General features: G+C 35.6%; 1 protein-coding gene across 1 annotated transcript in view; it reads right to left on the minus strand.

The window, feature by feature from the left end:
- Nucleotides 1-24,162, minus strand: part of RASA1 (RAS p21 protein activator 1) — a 101,971-nt gene that overhangs the window by 11,801 nt on the left and 66,008 nt on the right. The window contains exons 9-18 of the mRNA XM_070569758.1: nucleotides 23,434-23,512; nucleotides 16,762-16,882; nucleotides 15,876-16,032; nucleotides 9,051-9,138; nucleotides 6,906-6,983; nucleotides 4,530-4,687; nucleotides 3,965-4,041; nucleotides 2,201-2,373; nucleotides 1,724-1,883; nucleotides 487-629 (exon numbers count right to left, since the gene is read on the minus strand). Of these exons, the coding sequence (XP_070425859.1) occupies nucleotides 487-629; nucleotides 1,724-1,883; nucleotides 2,201-2,373; nucleotides 3,965-4,041; nucleotides 4,530-4,687; nucleotides 6,906-6,983; nucleotides 9,051-9,138; nucleotides 15,876-16,032; nucleotides 16,762-16,882; nucleotides 23,434-23,512 (1,234 nt within the window). The remainder of the gene's footprint in view (nucleotides 1-486; nucleotides 630-1,723; nucleotides 1,884-2,200; nucleotides 2,374-3,964; nucleotides 4,042-4,529; nucleotides 4,688-6,905; nucleotides 6,984-9,050; nucleotides 9,139-15,875; nucleotides 16,033-16,761; nucleotides 16,883-23,433; nucleotides 23,513-24,162) is intronic.

The raw sequence follows: 24,162 nt of genomic DNA on the forward strand, positions 1-24,162 counted from the left end.
TATACTAAAGCCTTAATAATGAATCCTAAGAGGATGTTTTTATTTGCTTTTGAGGGGATTATCTCATATCCCTGCCCCTGCCCCCCACCAAAAACCTTCAAGGACAAACCTAGAAGTTATTATGAAATGCCACATAGAACTTACCTAGGTTATACAACAGAAGTCTCTAGCAAAAACTTCAATTTATGTTATGCACACCTTCTGAAAGTAGCATATACTTTTTATCATTAGTACAGTAGGAGAAATAATAAAATACCTTCATGAATTTCTGGTGCAATTTGAAGTTTTTAATCCCCAAATAAAGTACATCTTTTTTAAAGAGTCTGTTTTGCATAACATTTTTCTAAAGCTATTACAAAAGATATAACTGCTCTGACGAATAATTTTAGAAAGCTAATATATTTTCCTTAAAATGTAATTAGCTATAAAGTATTACCTATTAAAATGTGCTCTTCGCTGAAATACTTAAAAACATTCAATTCTTACCTCACAAGACTGCTTGCTTTCCATTATCTTTAAGATAGAGTCTTTCAAAGCATGATGAACAAACTGTGTAGCAGTGGCTTTCATATACTGCTCCATCAAGGTGCTTGCGAGCGTTGTGGCTCGAAATAGGGTAGTGGCTTCATCTACATAAATATTAAAAGATTATTTTTAAAGGACTGTACTAATGTGAACCAAACTGGAAATTAAATGAATTCATTTTTTCCTTAACAATTACAGCCATTTAAGTATGCTTATTTGCATGCAGCATTGAAGTACTGATTATAATGACATCTATATTTCTGCAGACTTAACTCTTCAAAAGACTTTATTACTTCATTAGATCATCATCATGATTAGAGATTAACACTGTCATGTTCATATGAAAAAACAAAGGCTTCGAATGGTTATATGATTTAAGGCCTTACAGCCAGTTAGTGACAAAACTAGGACCAGAATCCAGCTTTGCTCTCCGCTGAGCCCATGCTTTGAAAGATCTGAATTAATTTCCAAATAAGAATATAACATAAAATCCCAGTATAAATTATTAGCCTAAAATATGGCTAATTAATGACTCTTTAATAAAATCCTAAGAAATACAAATATTATCAGAAAAGACAATTTCAGTGTAAAATATGCACCATGACTTTATCTTTCCTGACAAATCTATATATTTTTACATTTTCTATGTTTAGGAGTAAATAGTTCCAGATTTTACAGTTTATTTGGGGAACAGAAGCAAGCCCTGTTACTAAGTCGAAGTCCTGGAAATGGGTCATTCTGATATATTTGTAAGCCCTTAAAAAGCACTATATGTGCCCAGCCATCCTGCCTGAGAACTACCTATTATAGAAGCTGGAAATAACACGCAGCTGACACCAACTTTTATGCAACGAATTAGTAATGAGAACATGCTAAGTATACAAACTATTCTTAACAATCAAGCACTGTGAGCCATTGCTCTGGACATAGAAGTCACTTTCTTATGGCTTCTAAACTAATTTGCCACGACAAAAACCTGTATCGGAAGTTCTAACCGCCCCCCCATATTAGCCAGCATAAAAATCAAAACTGACATTCCAACTGTAATTTTTAATGAAGGAAAAACAGAATAACTTATTGTGCAAAATTATTTAACTATTTAATATAGTCTAAGAAAGAGTCCATACGTACTTGATATATAAAACCTAATTGTTAACCCAGTTTTTAGAAGTATCACACTAACACATCCATACTATACCTTCCATGCTTATTTCTCTGTCATTTAGTGTACATAACAACAATGATTCAAGCTTTTCATGAAGAAAAATCCTCAGTAGGATGCTAGCCAGTAGTGTTCGGTCCTGTCCACATACGTGTGATAAAGCATAGACTACATGAAGCTCCTTTTGCAGCATAAGCTAAAAATGACATCAAGACAGATTATTGAAAGTACACAGCATTTGGCATTCTCAGTGAGATTGACAGGAAATATGTTCTTATATTTAGGAATATATTCTATGGAATAAATTTATTAAAAATAGAATGAGTTTGTAGCCTATGTATTTATAATCTCTTAAGACCAACATCATACTACCACAAAGCTTTTCAACCTCTGCCTGTCAGTGAGCCACTAGGCGATGAAATTACTATATTTAACTTAGTGGATCTTTTATTAAATATTAAATATTTCTGTTAGTGCCATCAAAACTAATTAGACGGGAAAATAACTTAATACCTCTTTAAATTCACTGTATTCTTCTTCTGGCATGATTTTTTCCATAGAATACCGTGCTCGGACACGCAGGGATCCTGGTTCAATACCTTTTAATGGTATATGGGAGCTGAGCAAAAACCATTCATCTGTGGCATGCCCTTTCTGCAACCGGCTCAACTGGCAGCGCATAAATACTTTGATAGAAAAACATCAAATGATTACTGTCTAAAAAGACGACAGTATAATTAGTCACAAGCAAATTTTCCTGATGTTCTGTCTTCTCTATAGTGTTAAATGCTTTTTATTAAAGGAGTTTTCAGTGATATCACAAATTCAATACTTAATGCTTTGCTTCATTAATTCACTGAATGCCTACTATGTGCCACACTCTGTGACAGACAGGGATATGAAATACAGATGTGATTAGGACATGGTCTCTGACTTGCATGATGGTCACGGTCTAGGCAAGAAATCAATTATTCAGTGTGATAAGTGCTGTTAAGAATGGTTAACACTACTGGAGAACAGAGAAATAATATGTAATTCAGCCTTTGGAGGTTAAAAATCCATTCCAGGGGCTGGCACAGTGGTTAAGTTTGGATATTTCACTTAGGCGGCCTGGGTTTGCCGGTTCGGATCCTGGGTGTGGACCTATGCACCGCTTATCAAGCGGTGCTGTGGCAGGTGTCCCACATGTAAAGTAGAGGAAGATGGGCACAGATGTTAGCTCAGGGCCAATCTTCCTCAGCAAAAAGAGGAGGATTGGCGGCAGGTGTTAGCTCAGGGCTAATCTTCCTCCAAAAAAAAAAAAATCCATTCCAAACAGGTAACCCTTAAGCTGACTTGTAACAGGTTCTGGAAGTATAGCTAAGTAGAAAAGAAGGGGGCGGAGGGGAGAGCAGTCCAAATAGAAGGGATTGTGGATGCTTTTAAAATCCATGGATAATTTAAGAGCCATAAGACAGCTGGTATAGCTGAAGAGAAGGATATACAAAAGATGACACAGTGAGAGCAAGTGGGGGCGGAGTGGATGAGGAAAGGGCCTTTCTTCTGTGTCATTACTAGGGGGTTTGGATTTTATCTTAAAAGTAATGGGGAACCACTAAAAAATGTTAAGCACTTAAACAGTACAGAAATTACAGAATAAACATAGAGGAAAACTTAGGCTTTGATCTGTCCGTTAACACTGTTACCACTTCCTCCCCTGAGCCTGACTTTTAAGACGGTATTAACCTACTTCACTCTGATATGAGCCGCTGGATCCCACCACCACCTGTTTCAGTGAGAGGCTGGGAAGAGACGCGCCGCTGAGAACAAGAACTGGGAGGGTCTGACTACCAGAAAAGAATAACTAGTGTACTGTGGTTTAAAGACTTTTTTTTTAATTGAGCGCTTTTTTTCACTTACAAGCAAAATATAGGAAAGTAGGAAAAACGTAAAAGGGAGAAAGGAGATATAGGGGAAGCACCACGAAAAGATGACCACTGCTGCTGTTTTTTTCAGCCCGTTCACTGAGGAGCAGAGGGTGAACAGACATGTAATTTCATCTTAAGGGCCTGAGCTTACAGTTTGTACCATTTAGCAATTCTGGCCTTTTTTTCTTTCTTAGACATTTCTTTCACAACAATCAATACTTTTAGAGGTACAAAAAGAAACTCTCAAATTATACTACTTGCACTTCTATGTATTTTTTAATTTTCATTTTAGACTACATTTCATTATGAATTTAAAAACTATATAAAACATGCTTTTTTATTTTAGAAAGAAATTTCTGTATTAACTTACAGATATCAGGATCTTTGCTTTTCTTTGTTTTATTACTAAGAGTTATTTCAAATCTGTTGATGTCAGGAGGAAGATCACTAAAGGAGCAAGGAGAAAAGGAATTAACAACGTCCTGGCATCCAGCTGTCTCATTCCTTTACTTCTAGTATCAAATAAGCCCCTATTTCTGCTGCTAAACACCTGGAATAGGCTGGATTTAAAACTAGACTCAAAACACCTTTTATTATTTGGTATACAAGAATACAGACAAGCAAAATTATACTTTCCCTACCATCTTTAACCTCCTCGAGTAAATCCTGGAAACATTTTCGTTATGTGTGTTAGTAAATGTTTTTGGACTTTCTAGTAATACGAATTCATGTTAATAACTAGGTGAAAAACCAAGGACATAGCACTTTACTAATAAAAGTGAATAAATACAATAGAGAAAAAAATGTATGTACTATTAAAATGCCTGAACTTGGTACCTTGTTCTGACATTTTAGATACAGAGACCAAAAAAGTGGAAAGAGAATGCAATATGGTAAAGAAAAACGATTTCATGTAATGATAAAAGAAGACTTACTCGAAGACAAACTCTTCTGACCACACAGGGTTTTGTCCTTCCCGCGCATGAGTTTTGGCTACCTGGACACTATTCAGGTAGATGTTACAATATGGATTAGTAAAGTGTTTTACTGGGAGTTTGTGGGCTTCTTCAATATGTAACACAAGACTGCTGACCTGAAGGAAACACAAAAATCGTTACCCCAGAGTTCAAGAATTATGCATTAGGTTTCAGAGGCAATTACCATAAAATAAAAACCCAAAATAGTGACTTATTTTTCCTTTTTGGCAAAAATATGACCTTCAATTATATTTTCCCTTTTATGTGACATATAAAATACAACATTCACATACTTAATTCTTCCTACTTAAAAAAATGCAATTTTGGGGCTGGCCCCGTGGCCGAGTGGTTAGGTTCGCGCACTCCGCTGCAGGCGGCCCAGTGTTCCGTTGGTTCAAATCCTGGGCACGGACATGGCACTGCTCATCAAACCACACTGAGGCAGCGACCCACATGCCACAACTAGAAGGACCCACAACGAAGAACATACAACTATGTACCGGGGGGCTTTGGGGAGAAAAAGGAAAAAATAAAATCTTAAAAAAAAAAATGCAATTTTGTTTTACAACTTATTCCTCCAATTATATTTTTACAGAAATAATGAAATACGCTTTTTCTATTATAAAACAATGGTTCAGAGGAAGTGAAGCTGAGAAGAGGATTTACTTATTAATATAAGTAAACAACTATCATCCACCCAAATCAAAATCCCGTATGTTACATAATGCTCATCTGGAAGATTTTATTTCTATAAAAAGTTTCACAGCTAGAAAATATTTTTAAAACACTCATTCTACATTCTCACTTTAGGGAAAAGGATACAGATCCAAAGAAGTTATCTGTCAGTTTTGATGCCAAAACTAAGACCATGTACCTTCTAGCATCAGGGCCTCTTTCTCCCTTGCCACCCCTGCTAGTGGGCTGTGAACAAGTCAGCCTCTCTGAGCCTTGCATTCCTCAAATATAAAATTAGGATAAAGTCTCCACTGCAAGTTGTTGTAAAGATTAGAAATAATATGTGTAAAGCACACAGCAAAATACCTGACACATAGAAAGGGCTCGAGATGCTAGCTATGATTATATCATTTTATACCTACAAAGGATAACTTCATGGCTACAGTTTCACACAAGACACAATTTATAAAAATTCAATCTGATTTTCCATAGCTTAAAAAATTGTAAACTGTTTTGAGAACACATAATGATTATGTGCATAATTAAATGTCCCTGGGGAAAGGATCAGACTTTCAGCTGCAGGGAATATAATTTGTAGTCACCTAAATATTAACAATTTATCTACTTCCAACAGAACAATATATTAAATTCACTAAGCTGACTGGAAATTCCCATAAATAAAGCAAGAGTCACTCTGGTAAATAAATATTGTACTAAACTTTCCTTAAAACTCCAAGAATGCCGGGGCCAGCCCCATGGCGTAGTCGTTAAGTTCAGTGCACTCCACTTTGGCGGCCCAGGCTTGTGGGTCCAGATCCCAGGCAGGGACCTGCACCACTCGTCAGCCATTGTGAGGCAGGGACCCACATACAAAACAGAGGAAGACTGGCACAGATGTTAGCTCAGGGCTAATCTTCCTCAAGCAAAAAAAGAGGAAGATTGACAACAGATGTTGGCTCAGGGCGAATCCTCCACAAAAAAACCCTCCAAGAATGTTAAAATTACCTTTTTACAATTACCTGGAGAGAACTATAAAGAAAAAAAGCAAAGAAATAGAGGGTGTAAAGTCGACTTTACATACCTAGAAAGAGAGACTGTCTAGCTTAACTTTCCATAAATCAACATGTAGGACATGTTAAGGTTTTAAATAAGATAGGAGATGACCTCAGAGTTACGCAACAGGTTTCAAAAGCAGTTACTATAAAATGAAAAACCAAAAAGTTTATTGGAATTAGTACACTCTGAAGTCAAATGATCTTTTTACTAAGTACCTTTAGGTTCCACTTTTTTGAAATAGGCCAAAATAATTTTTTGAAGAAAAAAAAAGTGCCCAACAGAATAGTTTCTATTGTTATTGGTTCGGTATTGTTATTTTAAGTGGAAGAAAAAAAACAATCATTGGTATATATTCAAAAGATGGCATTATGGACTAAATACCCCAGCAGGTATATAAAGAACATTCTCTTTCATAAAGAAATAACCATTTCTCCTGCTATTGAAGAAGTGGAAGCAAGGCTATAAAATGCCTGAAAAGATTAACCTCTCAAGAACTCTACAGTGTTTGAAATGTTGCCTAAAATCGTTCCCACAGAAATAAAAATACAGCAAAGTGATAAAGCAAAATGTGACAATAACAAATCAAAAAAAATTAACTTTCACCTGACGCAGGCGTTTATTAGATGTCCCTGGACTACTTTTCCGTAAATTGCAAAATGCCTGTAGACCTTTCATCCAATCCTACAAAAAAAAAAACACCATTTCAAAGAAATATACTATGCGATAGTCCATTCAGTTTCCAATCATCAATGTTTTTTAAATTCAATAGTTCTTTCCTTCCCTTGACTGCCACTTCTATAGAGTATGCTGCACGTTGATATATCTGTGCCACAATAAAGTAAAACAATGCCCAAAACAATTATAATAATTCTGTAAAAAATTGTATTTCTGTTGAAACTCTAAATTAATGTTAAGTACACCAATGAGTGGCCATTAATTAGCCAAAAAGTAAAATTTCTGTACAGTTAAGCTGTCACGCTGGGTGCTCTAAAGCAGAATTTAACTTGATGCATTTTGTCAAAGGACGGCTGACTGCAAAACCAACTGATAATGTGATGATTGATTTCATTCTAATCCTCACCTCAGATCATCATATAGGCAGAAATGTAGAAAGGGATCTGGGTTATTTGTAAGCCTTTCAAATATAATATTAGATTTAAAAAAATATTTCAGCCTAATATTTCAATTAAATTGCAGCTATATTTCAAAATGTTTATCTATCTAGTGCTCTGGAGAAAGGAGAGAATAGTTTTAGGTTATCAAAAATAAATCTAAATATTTCACTTTGGCTTATGTGTTTCTAGAAAACTCTGTACTACTGCTGTACTCTATCATGTCTTTAGTTTGTTGGCTATTTCAATGAATCTGAACTCTGTCAGTGTTTAGAAAACATCTTTATAATAGAGCAAATTAAGACCAAAGCAATTACTATAAGCTTTTGGAAATAGAAGAGAGTAACCAGAGATCCCACAGGCCATCAAAGTAACAAAAACTAGAAATACCAGTGGTATTTTTGGACTTTAAGTAGTATATGGAAATGGAGAATATGGAAAGAGTATATAAAAATACAATTAAAAAATGTTCTATTTATACAGCTAAGGCATGCAAAACATACTGAAATGTCATCAAGGTATGTAACATACCTTTATTTAGAAAGAGGGAACATGGTAAAATAGCTGGAAGATATCATACTGAAGTTTAAATTTCTTCTGAATTTATAACATTTTACAAAAATGTCTGTTACTGAAATGTTTTCAGCCCTACTTTTTGCATCTAAAAATTAGGATACATACCCACAGAACAAAGTTTTATGTGTGTTATATGTTAATAATGAGTATTTGAGATATTCTGCAAACATTTAAAACTTGACATTCAATTATGAGCCATCAAACATAGTGGCTCATTCATCAAGTTTATTCTAGAGTCTAAGATATTTTCCTAATTTATGAGTCAGGGGCCCAAATCAGGATCTAGTTTTAAAAGCATCTGCGTCATATCCAGGGTTGGCAAATTATCTTCTATTTCAACAAACTCGCATTCTTTGACCTCTTAACCACCTTCAGGTTCCTTCCATATAGTACAGACAGAAGAAACACCGCCTTATTTCTACAAAATACCACTAAACACTAAATACCAGAAGCATTATGGGTCAAAGAAATCAAAATATTTTTAAAAGGAGATTTTTAAAAACATTATTTCTTCACAGCGTTACTTACAATTTAATAAAAGTTTTAAGAAGAACATTGTACATGATAAATGGCCACTGCTGAAAGTAGACATTTTCTCTAAACTTAAGAGAAAAACAGAAATTCCTAAAATATTTTCCCTTTTGATGACTGAACTTCTGTTTTTAGACACGTAGTTCAACCAGCGAAGAGTAACAACGCTTGTTAGCAAAACTAACTGGCTTACCTTTTGATTGCACTGAGAATGCCCCTCACCCTCCTGCAGAGAGGAGTCTAAATGAGCATTCTCAGTTGGACTCAACACCATAGAGGATTTTAAAGGTCAATTTAAAACGGAGTTTTCATTCCTAATGACCCTTCACTGCGTTTTTCTGCATTTCTTTCAAAAATTTTTTTTACACATACAAGTTCTCATTCCTTAAAATAAAAAGATGATTAGATTTCAGGTATCCTTTTTATTGCTTTGTCTTAAATGCAACAGTGTTCTATTCTAGTTAAACACAAAACATGGCTAAATAAAGGTTATCAAGGTTTACAGTAGTTAAAGAAACAATTAACTCACCTCTGCTTGTTCAGGGGTTTCTCCTGCAAAGTAAAAGATGTAATGTTCTTCACTGAAGTGCTGAACGACTATCTGAAAACAGTTTGGCCTTTAAAATACAAACAAAAAAGTTATTAGGAGGCTTAACAAATGATATTAAAACACTAATACCAACTTTTTAACAAATCACAATACATAATTCTATAATTTATATAAAATTAACATTAATTCTCAGAGAAATAATACTCCATTGTACCAGTCCATTACTAGAAAGAAAATATCAGCTGAAAACATTTTTGTCTGCACTACTTGAAATGTTATCAATCTTTCAAAGTTAAAAAGGTTTTTAAGTACTGTGTAAATTAATTTTAAAAGACATTACAAATAGAAAAGTTACAAAGAAAGTGAAGGAGAAATGCTAGAAGGGCACACAGCCAATCTAAACACTTTTTTTTTTTTTGAGGAAGACTAGCCCTGAGCTAGCTACTGCCAACCCTCCTCTTTTTGCTGAGGAAGACTGGCCCTGAGCTAACATCCATGCCCATCTTCCTCTACTTTATATGTGGGACGCCTGCCACAGCATGGCTTGCCAAGCGGTGCCACGTCTGCACCTGGGATCCGAACCGGCAAAGCCCAGGCCGCTGAAGTGGAACGTGTGCACTTAACCGCTGTGCCACTGGGCTGGCCACTAAACACTTTTTAAAGCAAATAAAATGTTCTGAGCTCATTGCCTCAAGATGATACATAACATACATTCATACACACTGGAAACAAACTAGACATGTTCTTAGACCAAAAATGTTCTTAGTGCTTATCTCTCAGTAGACTGTGGGTGATTTTAATTTTCTTCTTTATAATTTTGTGTATTTTCAAATTTTTTACAAGTGACCATTTTTCCTCATCTGTTAAAATGGAAACAACATCTACTCATACATATGCTTATTCTGAGGATTAAATGACCTACCAGGGGTATATAGTAAATATCAGTTTTTTGCCCTCCTATAGTATGCGCTGTACTATAATTCATTTGACACGTAAGTACAGTATTAGATAGCAGGTTTTTTTTGAAGATTTGATGGTGCTGTCTTTCCTCCTAGACTTGAAAATGCTTATAAAATGTTTAATAAGGGCCTTCATGTATTTGAAACTCAATAAATGTTTCTATTTCTTACTTTAACCAAAGATTCTATCTTATACTTTAGTGTTAGAAGGCCATAGCAGAACACCCAGAGTATAAGCTTAACATTTATTAAAGATAAAAAAAAAACCTTTTCACGCTTTACAAATGCCATAAAATAATGGAAAATGTAAACTGAAAACTGATTCTGAAAGTGGCTTATATCAGACTAACCCTCCTGGCTGGATAAAATATAAACGAAACAAAACAAAAAACAACTGTTTGAAGTCACTGGATAACAACCAAAGCAGCTAAGACTTGAGGGGCCAAGATGATAGTGAAGTGAGCCTGAAATTCCCCATGGCTTTTCCTTTCAAGGCATTTGCCAAGTCCTAAACTGCGCAGGGCAGGAAGTTGAGAAGCTGAGAAGTGAAGGCAGAAAGCAGCATCTAAGAGGCTGCAAAGATAACCAGCACATTCAGCAGTTTCAGCATGCTGGGAAAGACCAATGAGTTCAGGGCCTTTAAAAGAGAAAGCTTGCAGTTGAGACCCCTGAAAGGCTATGCCTTCAGAATAAGGGCCAAGCAGAAACAAAACAGCCTTGACCAACACCTGAGCCACAGGGGCTCAAGATGAAGCACCCCTACTCTAACTTATCCGGCAGAAGAACAACCCTTTCTGGAGGGAATAACATTACCCACAGCTTCCACAGGTTTTTATACACAGTGCCCACCATTCAGTAAACTTAAGCAGACGTTAACAGGAATCAACATCAAATGACTGAAAAGCCAAAAGGAAAAAACAGACAAAGGAGAAAGACCTACATATAGTCCAGATATTGAGTTGAGATACAACTTGCAAATTACTGCAATAAAAATGTTTAAGGAAACAGATAACAAAATAGAGAATTTTGCCACAAAACTACATCTATAAAAGCAGAATCAAATGGAAATTTTAAATTGAAAACTGTAATAAATAAAATTAAGACCTCAACAAATGCATTTAACTGCAGAAGAGTAGATTAGTGAACTGAAGGACAAACCAAAAGAAAATATCTAGCCTGAGGCACAGGGAGGAAAAAATTATGAAAAACATAGAAAACTATATAATAGACACATGGGACATGGTAAAAGGTATAACATGTAACATGAATCCTAGAAGATGGAAGAGAATATGGCAAAAGAACTGTTTAAAGGGACATCAACCAAGAATTTTTCAAAATTGACAAAAGACCTCATGTCCCAGATTGAAGCAGCTCTACAAATATTACGATAACGTTTTTTTAATTTCACAGTAGGAACATTATGGTTTAACTGCTGAAAATCTAAGATAAGGAAAAAGTCTCAAAACTTCCAGAGAAAGATGAAATATAGTATACCTTGAAGAGAAAGAAAGATACATTATCTCTAAAAGAGAAACAATCAGAATGACAAAATGTTGGAAGGCAGAAAACAATCTTTAAAATGCTGAAAGAAAAACTGCCAGCCTAAAATTTAATATCCAGCAAAAACATCCTTCATAAGTGAAGACACAACAATAAATCCTGCCAAAGTGAAAGATTCAGCCTATGAAAAGACAGAGGCGTAGAAATCCCACATAAATGTTCACTACAACGACAAGTCTGTATCACTGAAATGGCTTTCAATTTGTGCTTCTCAAATGGTTAACACTTAAAGCAGTATTAAAAGCAAGAAGTTTAATGTAAAGAAATTGAGTGCTTAGAGATCTCTTACATATACTGAAAATAATCTGAAAAAATTGTACAGCTGTGCAACCAAAGCGGTGCAGGAAAAGAGGCAAATGAGCAGTGCTGTCCAGCATTCCTGCCCCACGGGCTAAGCACGCCGCCAGCACCCCACTGTAGAAGGCTGCTGGTAACTTCCACATGAGACTTCATCCGCACGCCAAAGTCAGTCAGTGTGTTGGGTTGTAGGCTTACAACAAAGCAAGAAATGCTCAATGCCTTATATATAGTTGATAACACAACAAAGAAGATAACAGCATTCATCCAGTTTCCCCTTTTGTGCTCTGATATTTTGCATTCTATGACACATAATTTGACATCGACCTATTTTCTACCAGTTCTATTATCTGGCAGTGATGTCTTTTCACTTCCTTAAAATATACTTTGCCGATGCTGTTTTCCTTGGCATTCAGTCTTTCTCAGTGCTTCCCAACTATTTCACAGTAAGGCACACAAAAATATAGGTGATGGTAAACAGGCATACTTTGGGAAAAACTCAGTTTTTTAAAATAAAAGACTTGTGCTTGCTTCCCATGGACATAACTTTTTCATATCAGGTTTACACTGGGTATTATTAAATACAATTCATGACCAAGACTTTTAAAATACCTTCAAATTCCTGAAAGTCACCTTCAACAAGAAACTCTACATAAGAAGCAAGCTGTGATCTTGTAGTAAATGGTCAATGTGTATTTACTGTTTTCTCACTACCTGACAAACTCCTTTCTTGATATTAACCAGAAGAGGAATAATTCAGTCTCTTTAAATTGTACTTCAAAAATCTGATCTTTAACTCTAGCAGTTCTTTTCTTTAATTGGCAAGTGTAATGTTCACCTCTCTTTTGACAGTGCAAACAGGTTTTCAATCCAGTTGCACCTGTTCATATACAGTATGTCAAAATAATGGTAAAAGCTTTTCCCTAAACTTACACAGATCCTGCTTTATTACTCTTAATAATTCTTTCAGATTCATCTTATTCAAGTTATAATAAGTATTACTAGTGAATCATTTTTAACCTCACTTTTCCAAAGTTGAATTTCTGCTTTGAATCCATAAACTGTCAGAACACATTAATATCTTTTTGTGTTGTACTTGTAATTTTAAGGAAGTTCACTCATTCTTCAATAAATCTGCAAAGTGAGAATCATTCACCAAAAAGTTTTTTCTTGTAGATAACGAACTTTAACAAAACTCTTCTTTTGGACAGCTTATGTACTTCGGTATCAAACAGCAGGTGGCGTTCTGATCCCATTTCCTCCCATAAAACCGGAAACACATGCAGCTGAAATAGCTTGCATTTTATTAGTCTCCATTTTATAATATTATTTAATGTAGAATTCAGGTCTAGACAAACTGTCTCATACTATTTGAAAGTGGTATCTCTTCTATCTCTTTTGATTTTTTGGCCTCAAACATAGAGTGGACAATTTCCATGCAGACCGGTAGAACAAGCAATTCTGCAACTTTATGTGAAACATTCTGGCTTTAGCTTTAGCTGTTAACTGCACGTTCTCCCAACAAGCTTCCCAAGTGTAACTGATACTGTAGGAACAGATCTATGAGAAGAGGGCTGGGGGAGAGGGGGAAGAAACTGTTTTATTTGCAGCTTTACAGTTCTTTAGTGGTATGGTGCCAGCACAATGTGCTTGACACCAATGATTTACTCAATAACTTTTTATGCAAATAAAATATTTTTGCTGAGGAAGAGAAGAATTACTGGATTTAGCTATCTAAATTCAATACATTTCTTATTAAGCCGCCTAGTTAATAGGTTGAACTTTTTAAATTACTGCTACTGTTTTTATCTTCTGAATTTAATGACTTTCTAGCTTTAATCATTAAATTATCCTTTCTGGTGGAAAAAGTAAATATCTGTACATTGAAGCTGCTCCGAAAGAAGAAACAATGAAAGAAATAACTAAGTTAATTATATTTACTTCAAGAACTCTCATATATTTTACAATAATGAAAACAATTTTAACTTTTCTTAATTAAAAAATGTAAAAAGCAAAATGAAACAGTTTTACATATGAACACAAAAAGTAACTTCATTGATGATCAACAAAAAACTGTGAATAAAGTAATATTCAGAGGAACTGGGTGATTTAAGGAGAAAGTCAGAGGGAAGTACTGAGGTATGGCCACTATAGGGAGCTTTCTGTCTACAAGTGTTATGTACCAATTCTTTTGCCATAATAATGAATTAGAACAGTTAACAGAAGGAATCATATAATTTCAAGTTGTATAATATTTGAAATGTGAAACATTTGTTTTAATATTTTTATTCTGATAACACTTTACAACAACCAATATCTCAAGAGACACCTATCACATATTTATGGCACACTGGTTCGGAAGCTGCTCTATCTAAATGAATTCAGACCCATTCTCTAAGACTCAGCTAAAGAACCACCTATTTCATATTACTTATCTCAATAAGCTTATCCCCCAAATCTCTTCCCTCTTGCAACTGCTCATAGCACTAATAAATTACATTTGGCAGTGAATAGTGTGGTTGTCTCCCCAGCATCCATGTCACCCACCCCCAGAGTATAGAAGCCTCACTATTTGGCTGGGATCATCTCCAGCAGCAGGGCTGGGCACCCAGTGGCCTCACTTTATGAAAATAATCTCATTCCTTTGCTACTTCAGGTAAGTCAAGACCAGAGACTCATTCAGAGGTGGCTCTACAGCATATTCTCAGGACTTTCAATAGTGACTGGGGGAATGCTTACTTCTCCTTTCTCTGAAACTGTATGCCACCGTGCTACCATGAAGGAAGCTGGTTTGTGAGTACGAATCCAGCACACACAAAGGAAGGCAGAACAGAAAGAGGAAAAGGAGCTAGAGATCTGATCCAACCACGCCTGCAGGCCAAGATTCCCATATTGTGGGAAATATGGAAATATGGTGGGAAAAAAAGTCTTAAGAAATCCTATCTTAGCCAAACTTTTTTTGCTTGTTTTTTTAAATAGCTGCTTTTATCAGATATTAAAGTGCTCAAAAAAAAAAAAGAGTATCAAGGTCAAATGAATTCACAAAATACTTTGTATTATACTCCCCTCTTAGTGATTCACAATGCAAACCACTGGATGAGACTCCAAAAAGCCCTCCTGTAAGGAAAACTATTTGTTCAGTTCAGCATTTCCCAAACCTATTTGATCATTTAAAAAAAACTAATTATCTATTAAAATTACAAATGACACTAATGTGATCTCCTAAACACAGTTTGGAAAAAAGAAATGACAGGGCTGTATGCTCTACAGGTATTTCTCTTGAAGTTTTCCCAACTTAAATAGGATAAAACTAGATTTGCCTGGTAGAAAGCCACCCTGCAGCAGAAAAACCAGTTGTTAAAAACATTTGTTTTAATTGCTTTGTGTTTTGTAAATCATAACTATAGGTAATAAAGTGGTAAGTATATCTAAAAAGACTCTAAAGTGCCTTACTGATAAAACCAATGGTGAAAGGTAAAGAAAGGCCATTCTTCTTGAGCAAAAAACTAGATGCAATTAAGAGCGGGATTTGCCTTGTGAGATTCAGGATTTAGCTTATACATTTCTATTTATTTATTTTTCAAAAAACTATGAAATTAATGTAAGAAAAAATGTTTTCATTTCAGTTCCGAAATATTCTCCTCTTTCCTACTGAAATAATTGTTTTTATATTATGATTGTTTCTGAATTTCAAATTTCTTAGGAACATGCCTATCAAGTTAATAGTACAACTGAGTGTACCCAATACTGTCAGGTACAGGGCAGGGAGGAAACATGCTACACACAGATCAAGTCTTACTGCTGGAAATGTCATCCCAAAGACTTCTATGTAATACAGTGTAGTAGAATTTTATGCATAGGTTAGTCTAAAATCAAATCTGACATTTTCAGATGATTTTAGGGCTGTCAAAATTAGTTTGCTATGCTTTGAAATGATCACTATTTAGTATTAAAAGAATTCAAAAAAAATAGGAAAACAATTTCTTACCTGCCAAAGAGACTATCGTGAACAACATAGACAGAGCATACACTAAGATCTATTAATCCCTTTGGTTTTGTAGCTCGTTTTTCACTTTCAAAATAAATAAGTTGGGCATCACTGCCCTCTAAGATAAAATATAAATTTTTCCACCGTTTTCCTTTGCCTGTTAAAAACAAAATTGTTTTCCCTTAGCCAGATAATGAACTGTGAAGTAACATATATTAAAATCATAAAAATTATCATTGCTGAAAATAAATATTTTAACTTTTATTCCAAAGTTTAAATAACACACCACTCCTTACAAAATGAGAATATGCCTGATTTATCTGTAGAAAAATGACTTTTGTTACACTGCTTGTTTTAATGAATCACAGAGTAAATGACAAGGGCACCTTAACTACATCTTCGGAGATTTCATTATGATTAATCTTTAAAATTCTTGCTTAAGAGTAATTCTTTTCCAATCATAAGAAAAAAAACTCTTCCACTAACCACATGCCCCCTCCAATCCCTTAACATTTCTTAACGTCAAATTGAGGCAAATCTATAAAATAGAAACATCAATACCGTGAATGTGCCAAGTGCCATAAGCAGTAACTTAAAAAAAAAAAAGTATAAGGCAGAGAGGGGGTCAAGACTTACTGGGAAGTATGTAGCTTATCTCCTAAACCTCTGTGTGGAAATAGACACTTAACACACCCGGGCTCTAGACCGTAACGGATGCCTACACAAAAGCTCTAAACAAGGGTCAGCTACTAATAATTCACATCACAACAGCTTACTGAATACACACCTCAACGACAAGCTTTGTATCCAATATCTACAACGCATCCAGGAAATGTTAATGGTAAAATACTGAAATTGATCTTCAGTCTTAAAAGTTTACACTTACCCTTTTTTAGAAGATAACCTTTTTTAACAATATTTTTATAAAAGGCATCCTTTGTTTTACGACGAATTGTATTATAGATTTCCTTGCCATCCACTGTATCATTGAGTACTTGTTCTTGATCCTGAATTTTAAAAATATTAAAATTATTTCATGAATTCTTGATGGAAATGAAGTAAAATCTAGTAAACTACCAATTAAAAACCAGATGGTATGTCTATCTAGACATTAAAAAAATGCTTTTAATACTAAAAAATCTAAAACCGTGCAACACATATATTAAGAGATCTTTTGCTTCCCAGAGAAATCCTCAGAAAGGTTCCCTTACCATTTCTCAAGAACATGGGCAACTAATCAGCTGTTTTCAAAAATACAGTCAGTTTTGTTGTGTTTACAGCAAATAACATTGTTTTGAAAACATGAATTTGTCCCAACATAACTGATAAATGAGGGAGCCAATTTAAGCAGAAAGGAAATTCACATTTGCTTACGCCCAATTACATCCACGAGAAAGACTAGGTGAATGCAGAAAACCGCACCCAGCTCAAGTGAGATGCGTGGGAACACACAAACACCAACTCGACTACCTACGAGCCCCTTCAGTTCTCCATGTGTTATGTGCCATACCCCGCTATCCACAGCTGGTGTTACAACTCTGACTGATTTCAGATAATCCATCTTCCACCACTTCATAATATTCACAATCCTTCTGATGGCCTCTTTCACAGGTAAACTTCAAGTCTTTTTCAAGGTAAAGTGCCATATTTATTGCAGTATTTAAATACTTCTTAACCATTTAGCATGTATAAAAACTACGCTACATTTTTATTAGGTTCTTGTCTTTACGTGTCACTGATGAAGTTTTTAGTGTTGTGCCCCTAACCCCACTTTTCTGAAACCCTGTGGTTTTTATTGCATGATTTTATGCAACATCTTGACTTTTAGGAAGGAATGTGTCTTAACTGCTAAATCCCCACAAATAACAAAAGGAATTATGACATCAGGAAGAACATAAAGAGAAGAGAGCCTTTAGAATGACCTTTCCAAAATAAAGCAATCTTCAGTATTGCCATCGGGCTCCAACGGACTCAGTTTTAGTTTTTCAGTTTCTTTTCTGAGCAGTTCTTATTATTCGCGAGGATTAATATTTTATCACTTTGTTTCTTTAGAGATTTCATAGGGCTAGCTGCTCCTTTTATAAAATCTACGATATGGGATTTTCGTGAATCTTATTTTTCCTATATCCTGAAACACTCTGCTGCTTTATCATCCTAGGAAGCATTTCATCATCACTCAACAATTATTCCCAAGTACGCTAAAGCACAGCAGTTGGCAAACCATGGCACACGTGCCAAATCCAGCCCACTGCCTGTTTTTGGATATAAAGTTTTACTGGAACATAGCCACGCTCATTCCTTTACATATTGTCTGTGGTTGCTTTCACCTACAAAGGCAGGGTTTAGTAGTTGCGACAGAGACTGAATGGCCCACAAAACCTAAAATATCTATTATCTAGCTCTTTACAGAAAAGTTTGCTAACCCTCAGCCTAGAGGACGATGCAGCAGTGAAATAAAGTACCTCTACTGCGCCACCCTTTGCCTTTTTTACCGTGCTGCCAACTATCACAGCATTTTCCAAAAAAGTATGAAACACCATCTTTGTTGTCTTTTTACTAGCTTCCATTGAAGACAGCTGAAAATTCAGAACTCTGAATTTTCTGCTCATAATAGCAAAGAGAAAAACTGACACAGGAAGATGTTTGACAAGCATGAAAAGAATCAGAAGATGAAGGCAAAGAAACAGCAGCGCTCTAAGCTCCACTGTGATGATAAAAGTGATTTCGATAAGCAAAATCTCAGATGACAATTCTTCGAAGATCCTTGATAAATTTTCTCAAACTCAAGAATTGCTGAGTGAATGATATATTTCTAGAGGAAAAAAACGAAATATGGTATTCTCATCTAGTTAGTAATTCAGTAGGAAGGACATCATGCAATATTTTGTGACAAGAATCTAGATTATCTTGTTTTGCTAAAAGGAAAGAGGGTTCTTTAAATTTTATGTATGTTTATGCACCAAGATTTACTTAATATGATTTCTAAGTGGACAAAAGGAACTTTGTATCCAAAGGTTACTGAGAGGAAACATATAATGTAGAAATAAAAAAATTCACCATATTGATCATTCTAATTGATGTTTATCAATCTAAACATAAATGTATTTTATACTTACGGACCAAAGAAGACTATACTTTCCAACACAATTATGAACCATCAAAATTTTCAAAACTATTGCATTTGATAATGCAAGTAGGAGAACAACAAGAAAGAATCATAAACTAGAACCCAGTAGAGATATATTTAAAATCTGGAATCAGTATTGCATTTTGACAGTGAAAGTGTGAGAAGAAGAATCAGAGTAAATTATATATTCTAGTAATAATAGTAAATAATAGTAAAAATAAAAATAGTAAAAGAAAGAACTTACTAGAGATTGATCTGAAATCTGGTATTAGGATTTACAAAATGGCCATGTTCCAGGTCCATGCAAGCCAGTGGATGACCGACCAGTTAGTTGCATTCAAAAGACACTGCCCATTTCAGGTATGTAGTAACTCTTCATAACCAAGGCAATATGGAACAAAAATTTGGGTTTGCTACCTTGAAATTCTTATTACATTTTCTAACAAAGTTGTTTTTGGACTATCTCTTTATTCCTACTTCTACAAATTATTCTTAAAATGACTTAAGAATATAAAAATTTAAAAAGGACACATTGGGCCCAGATGATACTGATGACTACCTTCCTGGTTACATAGATTTGTACTTAGTCTTTATTTCAATAGTGATACTATTTAGTATTAGCGGTAAAATGAGGCCTATTTGTAGACTGTTATTTAAAACATAATACTACACTAATATTTGGACTTAAATATCTGATTTCAAGATCATCTATATAGGTCTCTTCTAACTTATATTAAGGTAGGGGCTGATGTACTGATCTACAACTCCTAAAGGATTCCAATGTATTACAAGACACTATGAGCAAGGGCACAGGTCACCCTCCAAGTTCTAGAAAATCACTGCATGATAGGAGGGAAGGCTTGTTGATCTATTCTTTACACAGTTTTGGAGAGGGGATTCTTATATACTCCTCCTCAAGGGAAGTAGATAATCTGATGGTGAGAGTCTGACAGCCACGGAAGCAAGCTTTTGCAGAGAAGTTAGGTATGCAGGCTCCTGAAGCCAGACTTCAGTTGCAAATTCTGCCTGTCACTTAACTGCTAGGAAAACTCCAGATTAACTCAATAAATGTTTGTTGAGTGCAAGGCACTGTTCTAGCTCCTGAGATACTTCAGTGAACAAATCAAAGATCCTTACTGTCAAGGAACTTATATTCTAATGAGGGAAAGAGATAACACACATAACAAGTAAGTAAACCGTATTGTACGTTAACAGATGGTAAGTGCTTTAAAAGTAGGGCAAGTAACAGTATTAAAGATAAGGTGCATGGGTAAGTCACATTGTGAAACTAATTTTTGAGCAAAACTTGAAAGAAGAGAGTGAGGCAAGTGGCTATTTGCGGGAAAATCATTTTGAGCAGAATGAACAGCTAGAGCAAAGATCCTGATGCTGGAAAGATCCTGGCATATTTTTAAAAATATGCAAAGAAGCCAGTATGAGTGGAGACAAGTGAGAGAGAAGGATGGCATAAAGAAATGAGTTCAGAGGACCAATGTGATGCCCTTCTAGGGGCCTTGTGCCACTATAAGGACTTTGGTTTTTACTCTGAATGAAATGAAGAACATCTGCAAGCACTAAACAGAGGAGTGACGTGATCTGACTCACATTTTAAACGGATCCCTCTGACTGTTATGCGGTATTAAGGGGGCAAAGGTAGAAACAGGGAGATGAAGTCAGATTCTGGTGATGGTCATATTCTAGATCCATTTTGAAGGCAGAGTCTGCAAGACGTTTCAGACAGTTTGGATATAGAGCAGAGGAGAGAAAGAGAAGAGTCAAGGCTGACTTGATGCCTTAAGTAGTTTATTTAACTTCTCTGGTCTCCGCTTCCCTATCTGTAAAATGGGCATAATGACAGTATCAACCTCATCAAATTGATGAAAATTTTAATTAATTAATGCATATAAGAAACAGTACCCGAAACATAGTGCTCAAAAAATGTTGGCTATTTTTATTGTGGGTGCACTGTCTCAAAAGGCTCCTCTTTCTCTTCTAATATCTGTCTTAAGCAGTGTTAGCTCCACAAAGTAAGCAGAGCTAGCTGGGACTCTGCTCCTTCTGTTCCAGTACCTCACCCCGAGTCGAGGTATGCATGGTCACCTCAGGGGAAGTGAACTATTTCTGCTAGCTAATCAGTTTTTCAATTAACAGAAGGAGGTTACCAGCCTTTGTGTTCTTTACTAGGTAGAATCCTGCTGGGAAGGATAGGTAAGCGTTACGATTCCCAAACTTCTACTGTAACCTACTTTTACTACAGCCCCAAAATAATAGACTTCACAAAGCATTTAATGGTTTTTATGTAATAATCAAGTTGCTTTGTAATCAGCATCAGTTATTTCTGAAGTATTCAACGCATTATAGGCACTTCTGCAAATGACAACAATTTGAGGTTTGTTCAGTTATGACACAGTAACACGAGTGGGCCACGCTGTATACTGGAAGTAATTCTTTTTTTTTTTTTCTTTTAAGATTGGCACCTGAGCTAACAACTGTTGCCAATCTTTTTTTTTCTCCTGCTTTTTCTCCCCAAATCCCCCCAGTACATAGTTGTATATTTTAGTTGTGGGTCCTTCTAGTTGTGGCATGTAGGATACCACCTCAACGTGGCCTGACTAGCGGTGCCGTGTCCGCACCCAGGATCCAAACCAGCAAAACCCTGAGCCGCCGAAGCAGAGTGCGTGAACTTAACCACTCGGCCACAGGGCCAGCCCCGGAAGTGTTCTTGAAACCTTAAAACTTAAGTACAAAAGTTTACTAGACGTCATATGCTATTCACTTTTTAAATAACAAAAAATTAAATTAGAAAATTCTAAGCACAAATTCAGGATGGGAAAAATGTATGGCTTAATTGTAGACAAAATAAAATTTGTGGACTTATGAAACAAATTAAAACTATCATTAATTCAAACAGCCAATGTGAATCAGACTTCAAGGTATACAAGGGGACTGAGTGGCAGGATCTGCCGTCCAGAGATAAAGGCACCTCTGAGTCCTAAGAAAAAGACCCCGAGCAGTGGTTTCTAAGAAAGCACCTACCACACCATGCGGTTAGGGGAAAAAAAGGGTTAGTTTTATATATACAGTAATCAGAATAGTGAACAGCCAAGGTCTGCCAGAACTGTCAACAAAAGTGGTACATCAAGGCTGCCTAGTTTATTAGGAAGGTGTCAAGCAGGACATGAAACTTGAAATGGATCTTAAATTAGCGGTATTTAGATAGAGAGGAAGAGACTGACACGGAGATAACAGCAAGCACAATGGGATTAGGCCATACTACTGATAATACAGAGAGGTTGAAATGCTTTCCTAGTGGAAAGCAGACAACCATTCATTCAATTAATACTGACTGAATACCTAACGCCAGGCACTATTCTAGGCAGTGGGAATATAACACAAAACCCCTCTTTCACTGCCCTCACATTTGACCAGAAAAGCATGAGGAAATGAAGCAAGATAGATTAAAATATGATCAGATGATGATTCTTTAGTTTATATTAGGCATCAGAATAATGATCCCCACACACACCGCCCCCACAGCTGTAATGACTGAGTAGTAGGTACAACCATCTGTAACTAACTTGTTAGGAGGAGGAAAACTTGAGAAGCCAGAGATGCTATAAATTGCTACCCAAGTTTAGGTGGGTAACCCAAAACCCCTCAGTCCTTCTTTACGTCCCTGGAATGTCACTACCTCCATTTTCCACCTAGGAAAACTCTTAATCACTCGTTTCAAGTATCTTTTTCTAAGCCCTGCTATAACCTTCCCCAGCACACTTCAGAAAGTATGAGAAGAAAGAAACAGGCTAATCAATCACCTCATGCACTAAGCAACTAAATTCAACACCCATCATTCAAGACCCATCTTTCCTCCTATGTTCTAGATTTTAGTCATTCTTGCCTTCTCTAGGGCTTTGTTCATCAAGTACTGCCAACACCGCATCCCTCACCCACTACTGTCACCCTCCTCTTTACTACTGGCTTTTCCCAGAGTCTACAGACACGCTCAAAACTCTCTCAACATTAAACTATAGGCAAATAAAAAGTTTAAACCCCTCTTGGCCCAACATCATCTTCTAGCTACCATTTTTTCCCTTTTCTTTACTCCCCAAGCTCACCTAGATAAGCCTGACTGTGATTTATCCTTGCTGTCTCCACTTTTGCCTCAAACTCACTCCTTGACCCAGTACAACTTGGCTTCTGCCCCCACCACTGCATGTATTCTCAAAAAGCCACCAAGAACTTCCTAATTATCCAGACCCAACATAAATAAAAAATAAGCAATCTCTTACAATTCATTTCCTGAAATAATCTGAATAATCTGCAGTTTTAAATTTTACCCGATTTTAAATACATGAATGTGTGCAGAAACATACCACGAAAAATGCATTTAAAATAAAATTTAATTATTGCAGAAGGAAAAACAACACTAACCTGCAATGGTACAGCTTCCTTAAGATAATACCCTTCAACAATTTGTTCTTTTCGATAGTGATCTATGATGTCCCCAATGCTGTTAAAATAAAAATTACCAACATTGACATAATTTATCTCATTAAAAATTGCAAATCTTGAAAATACATGCAAACCCTGTTAGAAAGAATTATCTATTTACAAGTTTTTTCCAAAGCATATAACCCAAATATACAAAAACAAGAATGTTTCCAATATTCATTTACAGGTCAGAATACCTGAGTCAGAGATTCCAATTTTCCATAGACATAGTCAAAAAGTCACTGTAAGTGAGGAAAGGATTAAAAGTTCACTTTTTTTACAAGAGTATTTCTGAGAGACTGAGAAAGAAGAACTTAAAGAGAAATGGCATTTATTAACAAGTGGTGAGTTCAAGTAAACTTAAAAATTTTTATCATCAAAATGTCTACATATTCTGCTTTTATAATAATCAGATGGAGTTCAGTCATAAAACATAAAAACAGCAGGCAAAAGCAAAAGCAAATTAAAAAAAAACCAGATAGACAGATCAGGAGCTAATCTTACATGCAGGATTACTGCTATAGCAGGAAAGGCTTATTGATGATTTTGGTAAAAAGTGCTAAAAATATTTTTAACATTTGGGAAACATTATAAATAAAACAAAACTGAAAATAAAATGACTATATAATGTATTTTAACACAAATTTTTGCATGACATAATGAGTTTTT

Source organism: Equus przewalskii, chromosome 13 (genome assembly GCF_037783145.1).
Source record: "Equus przewalskii isolate Varuska chromosome 13, EquPr2, whole genome shotgun sequence".
Lineage (NCBI taxonomy): Eukaryota > Metazoa > Chordata > Mammalia > Perissodactyla > Equidae > Equus > Equus przewalskii.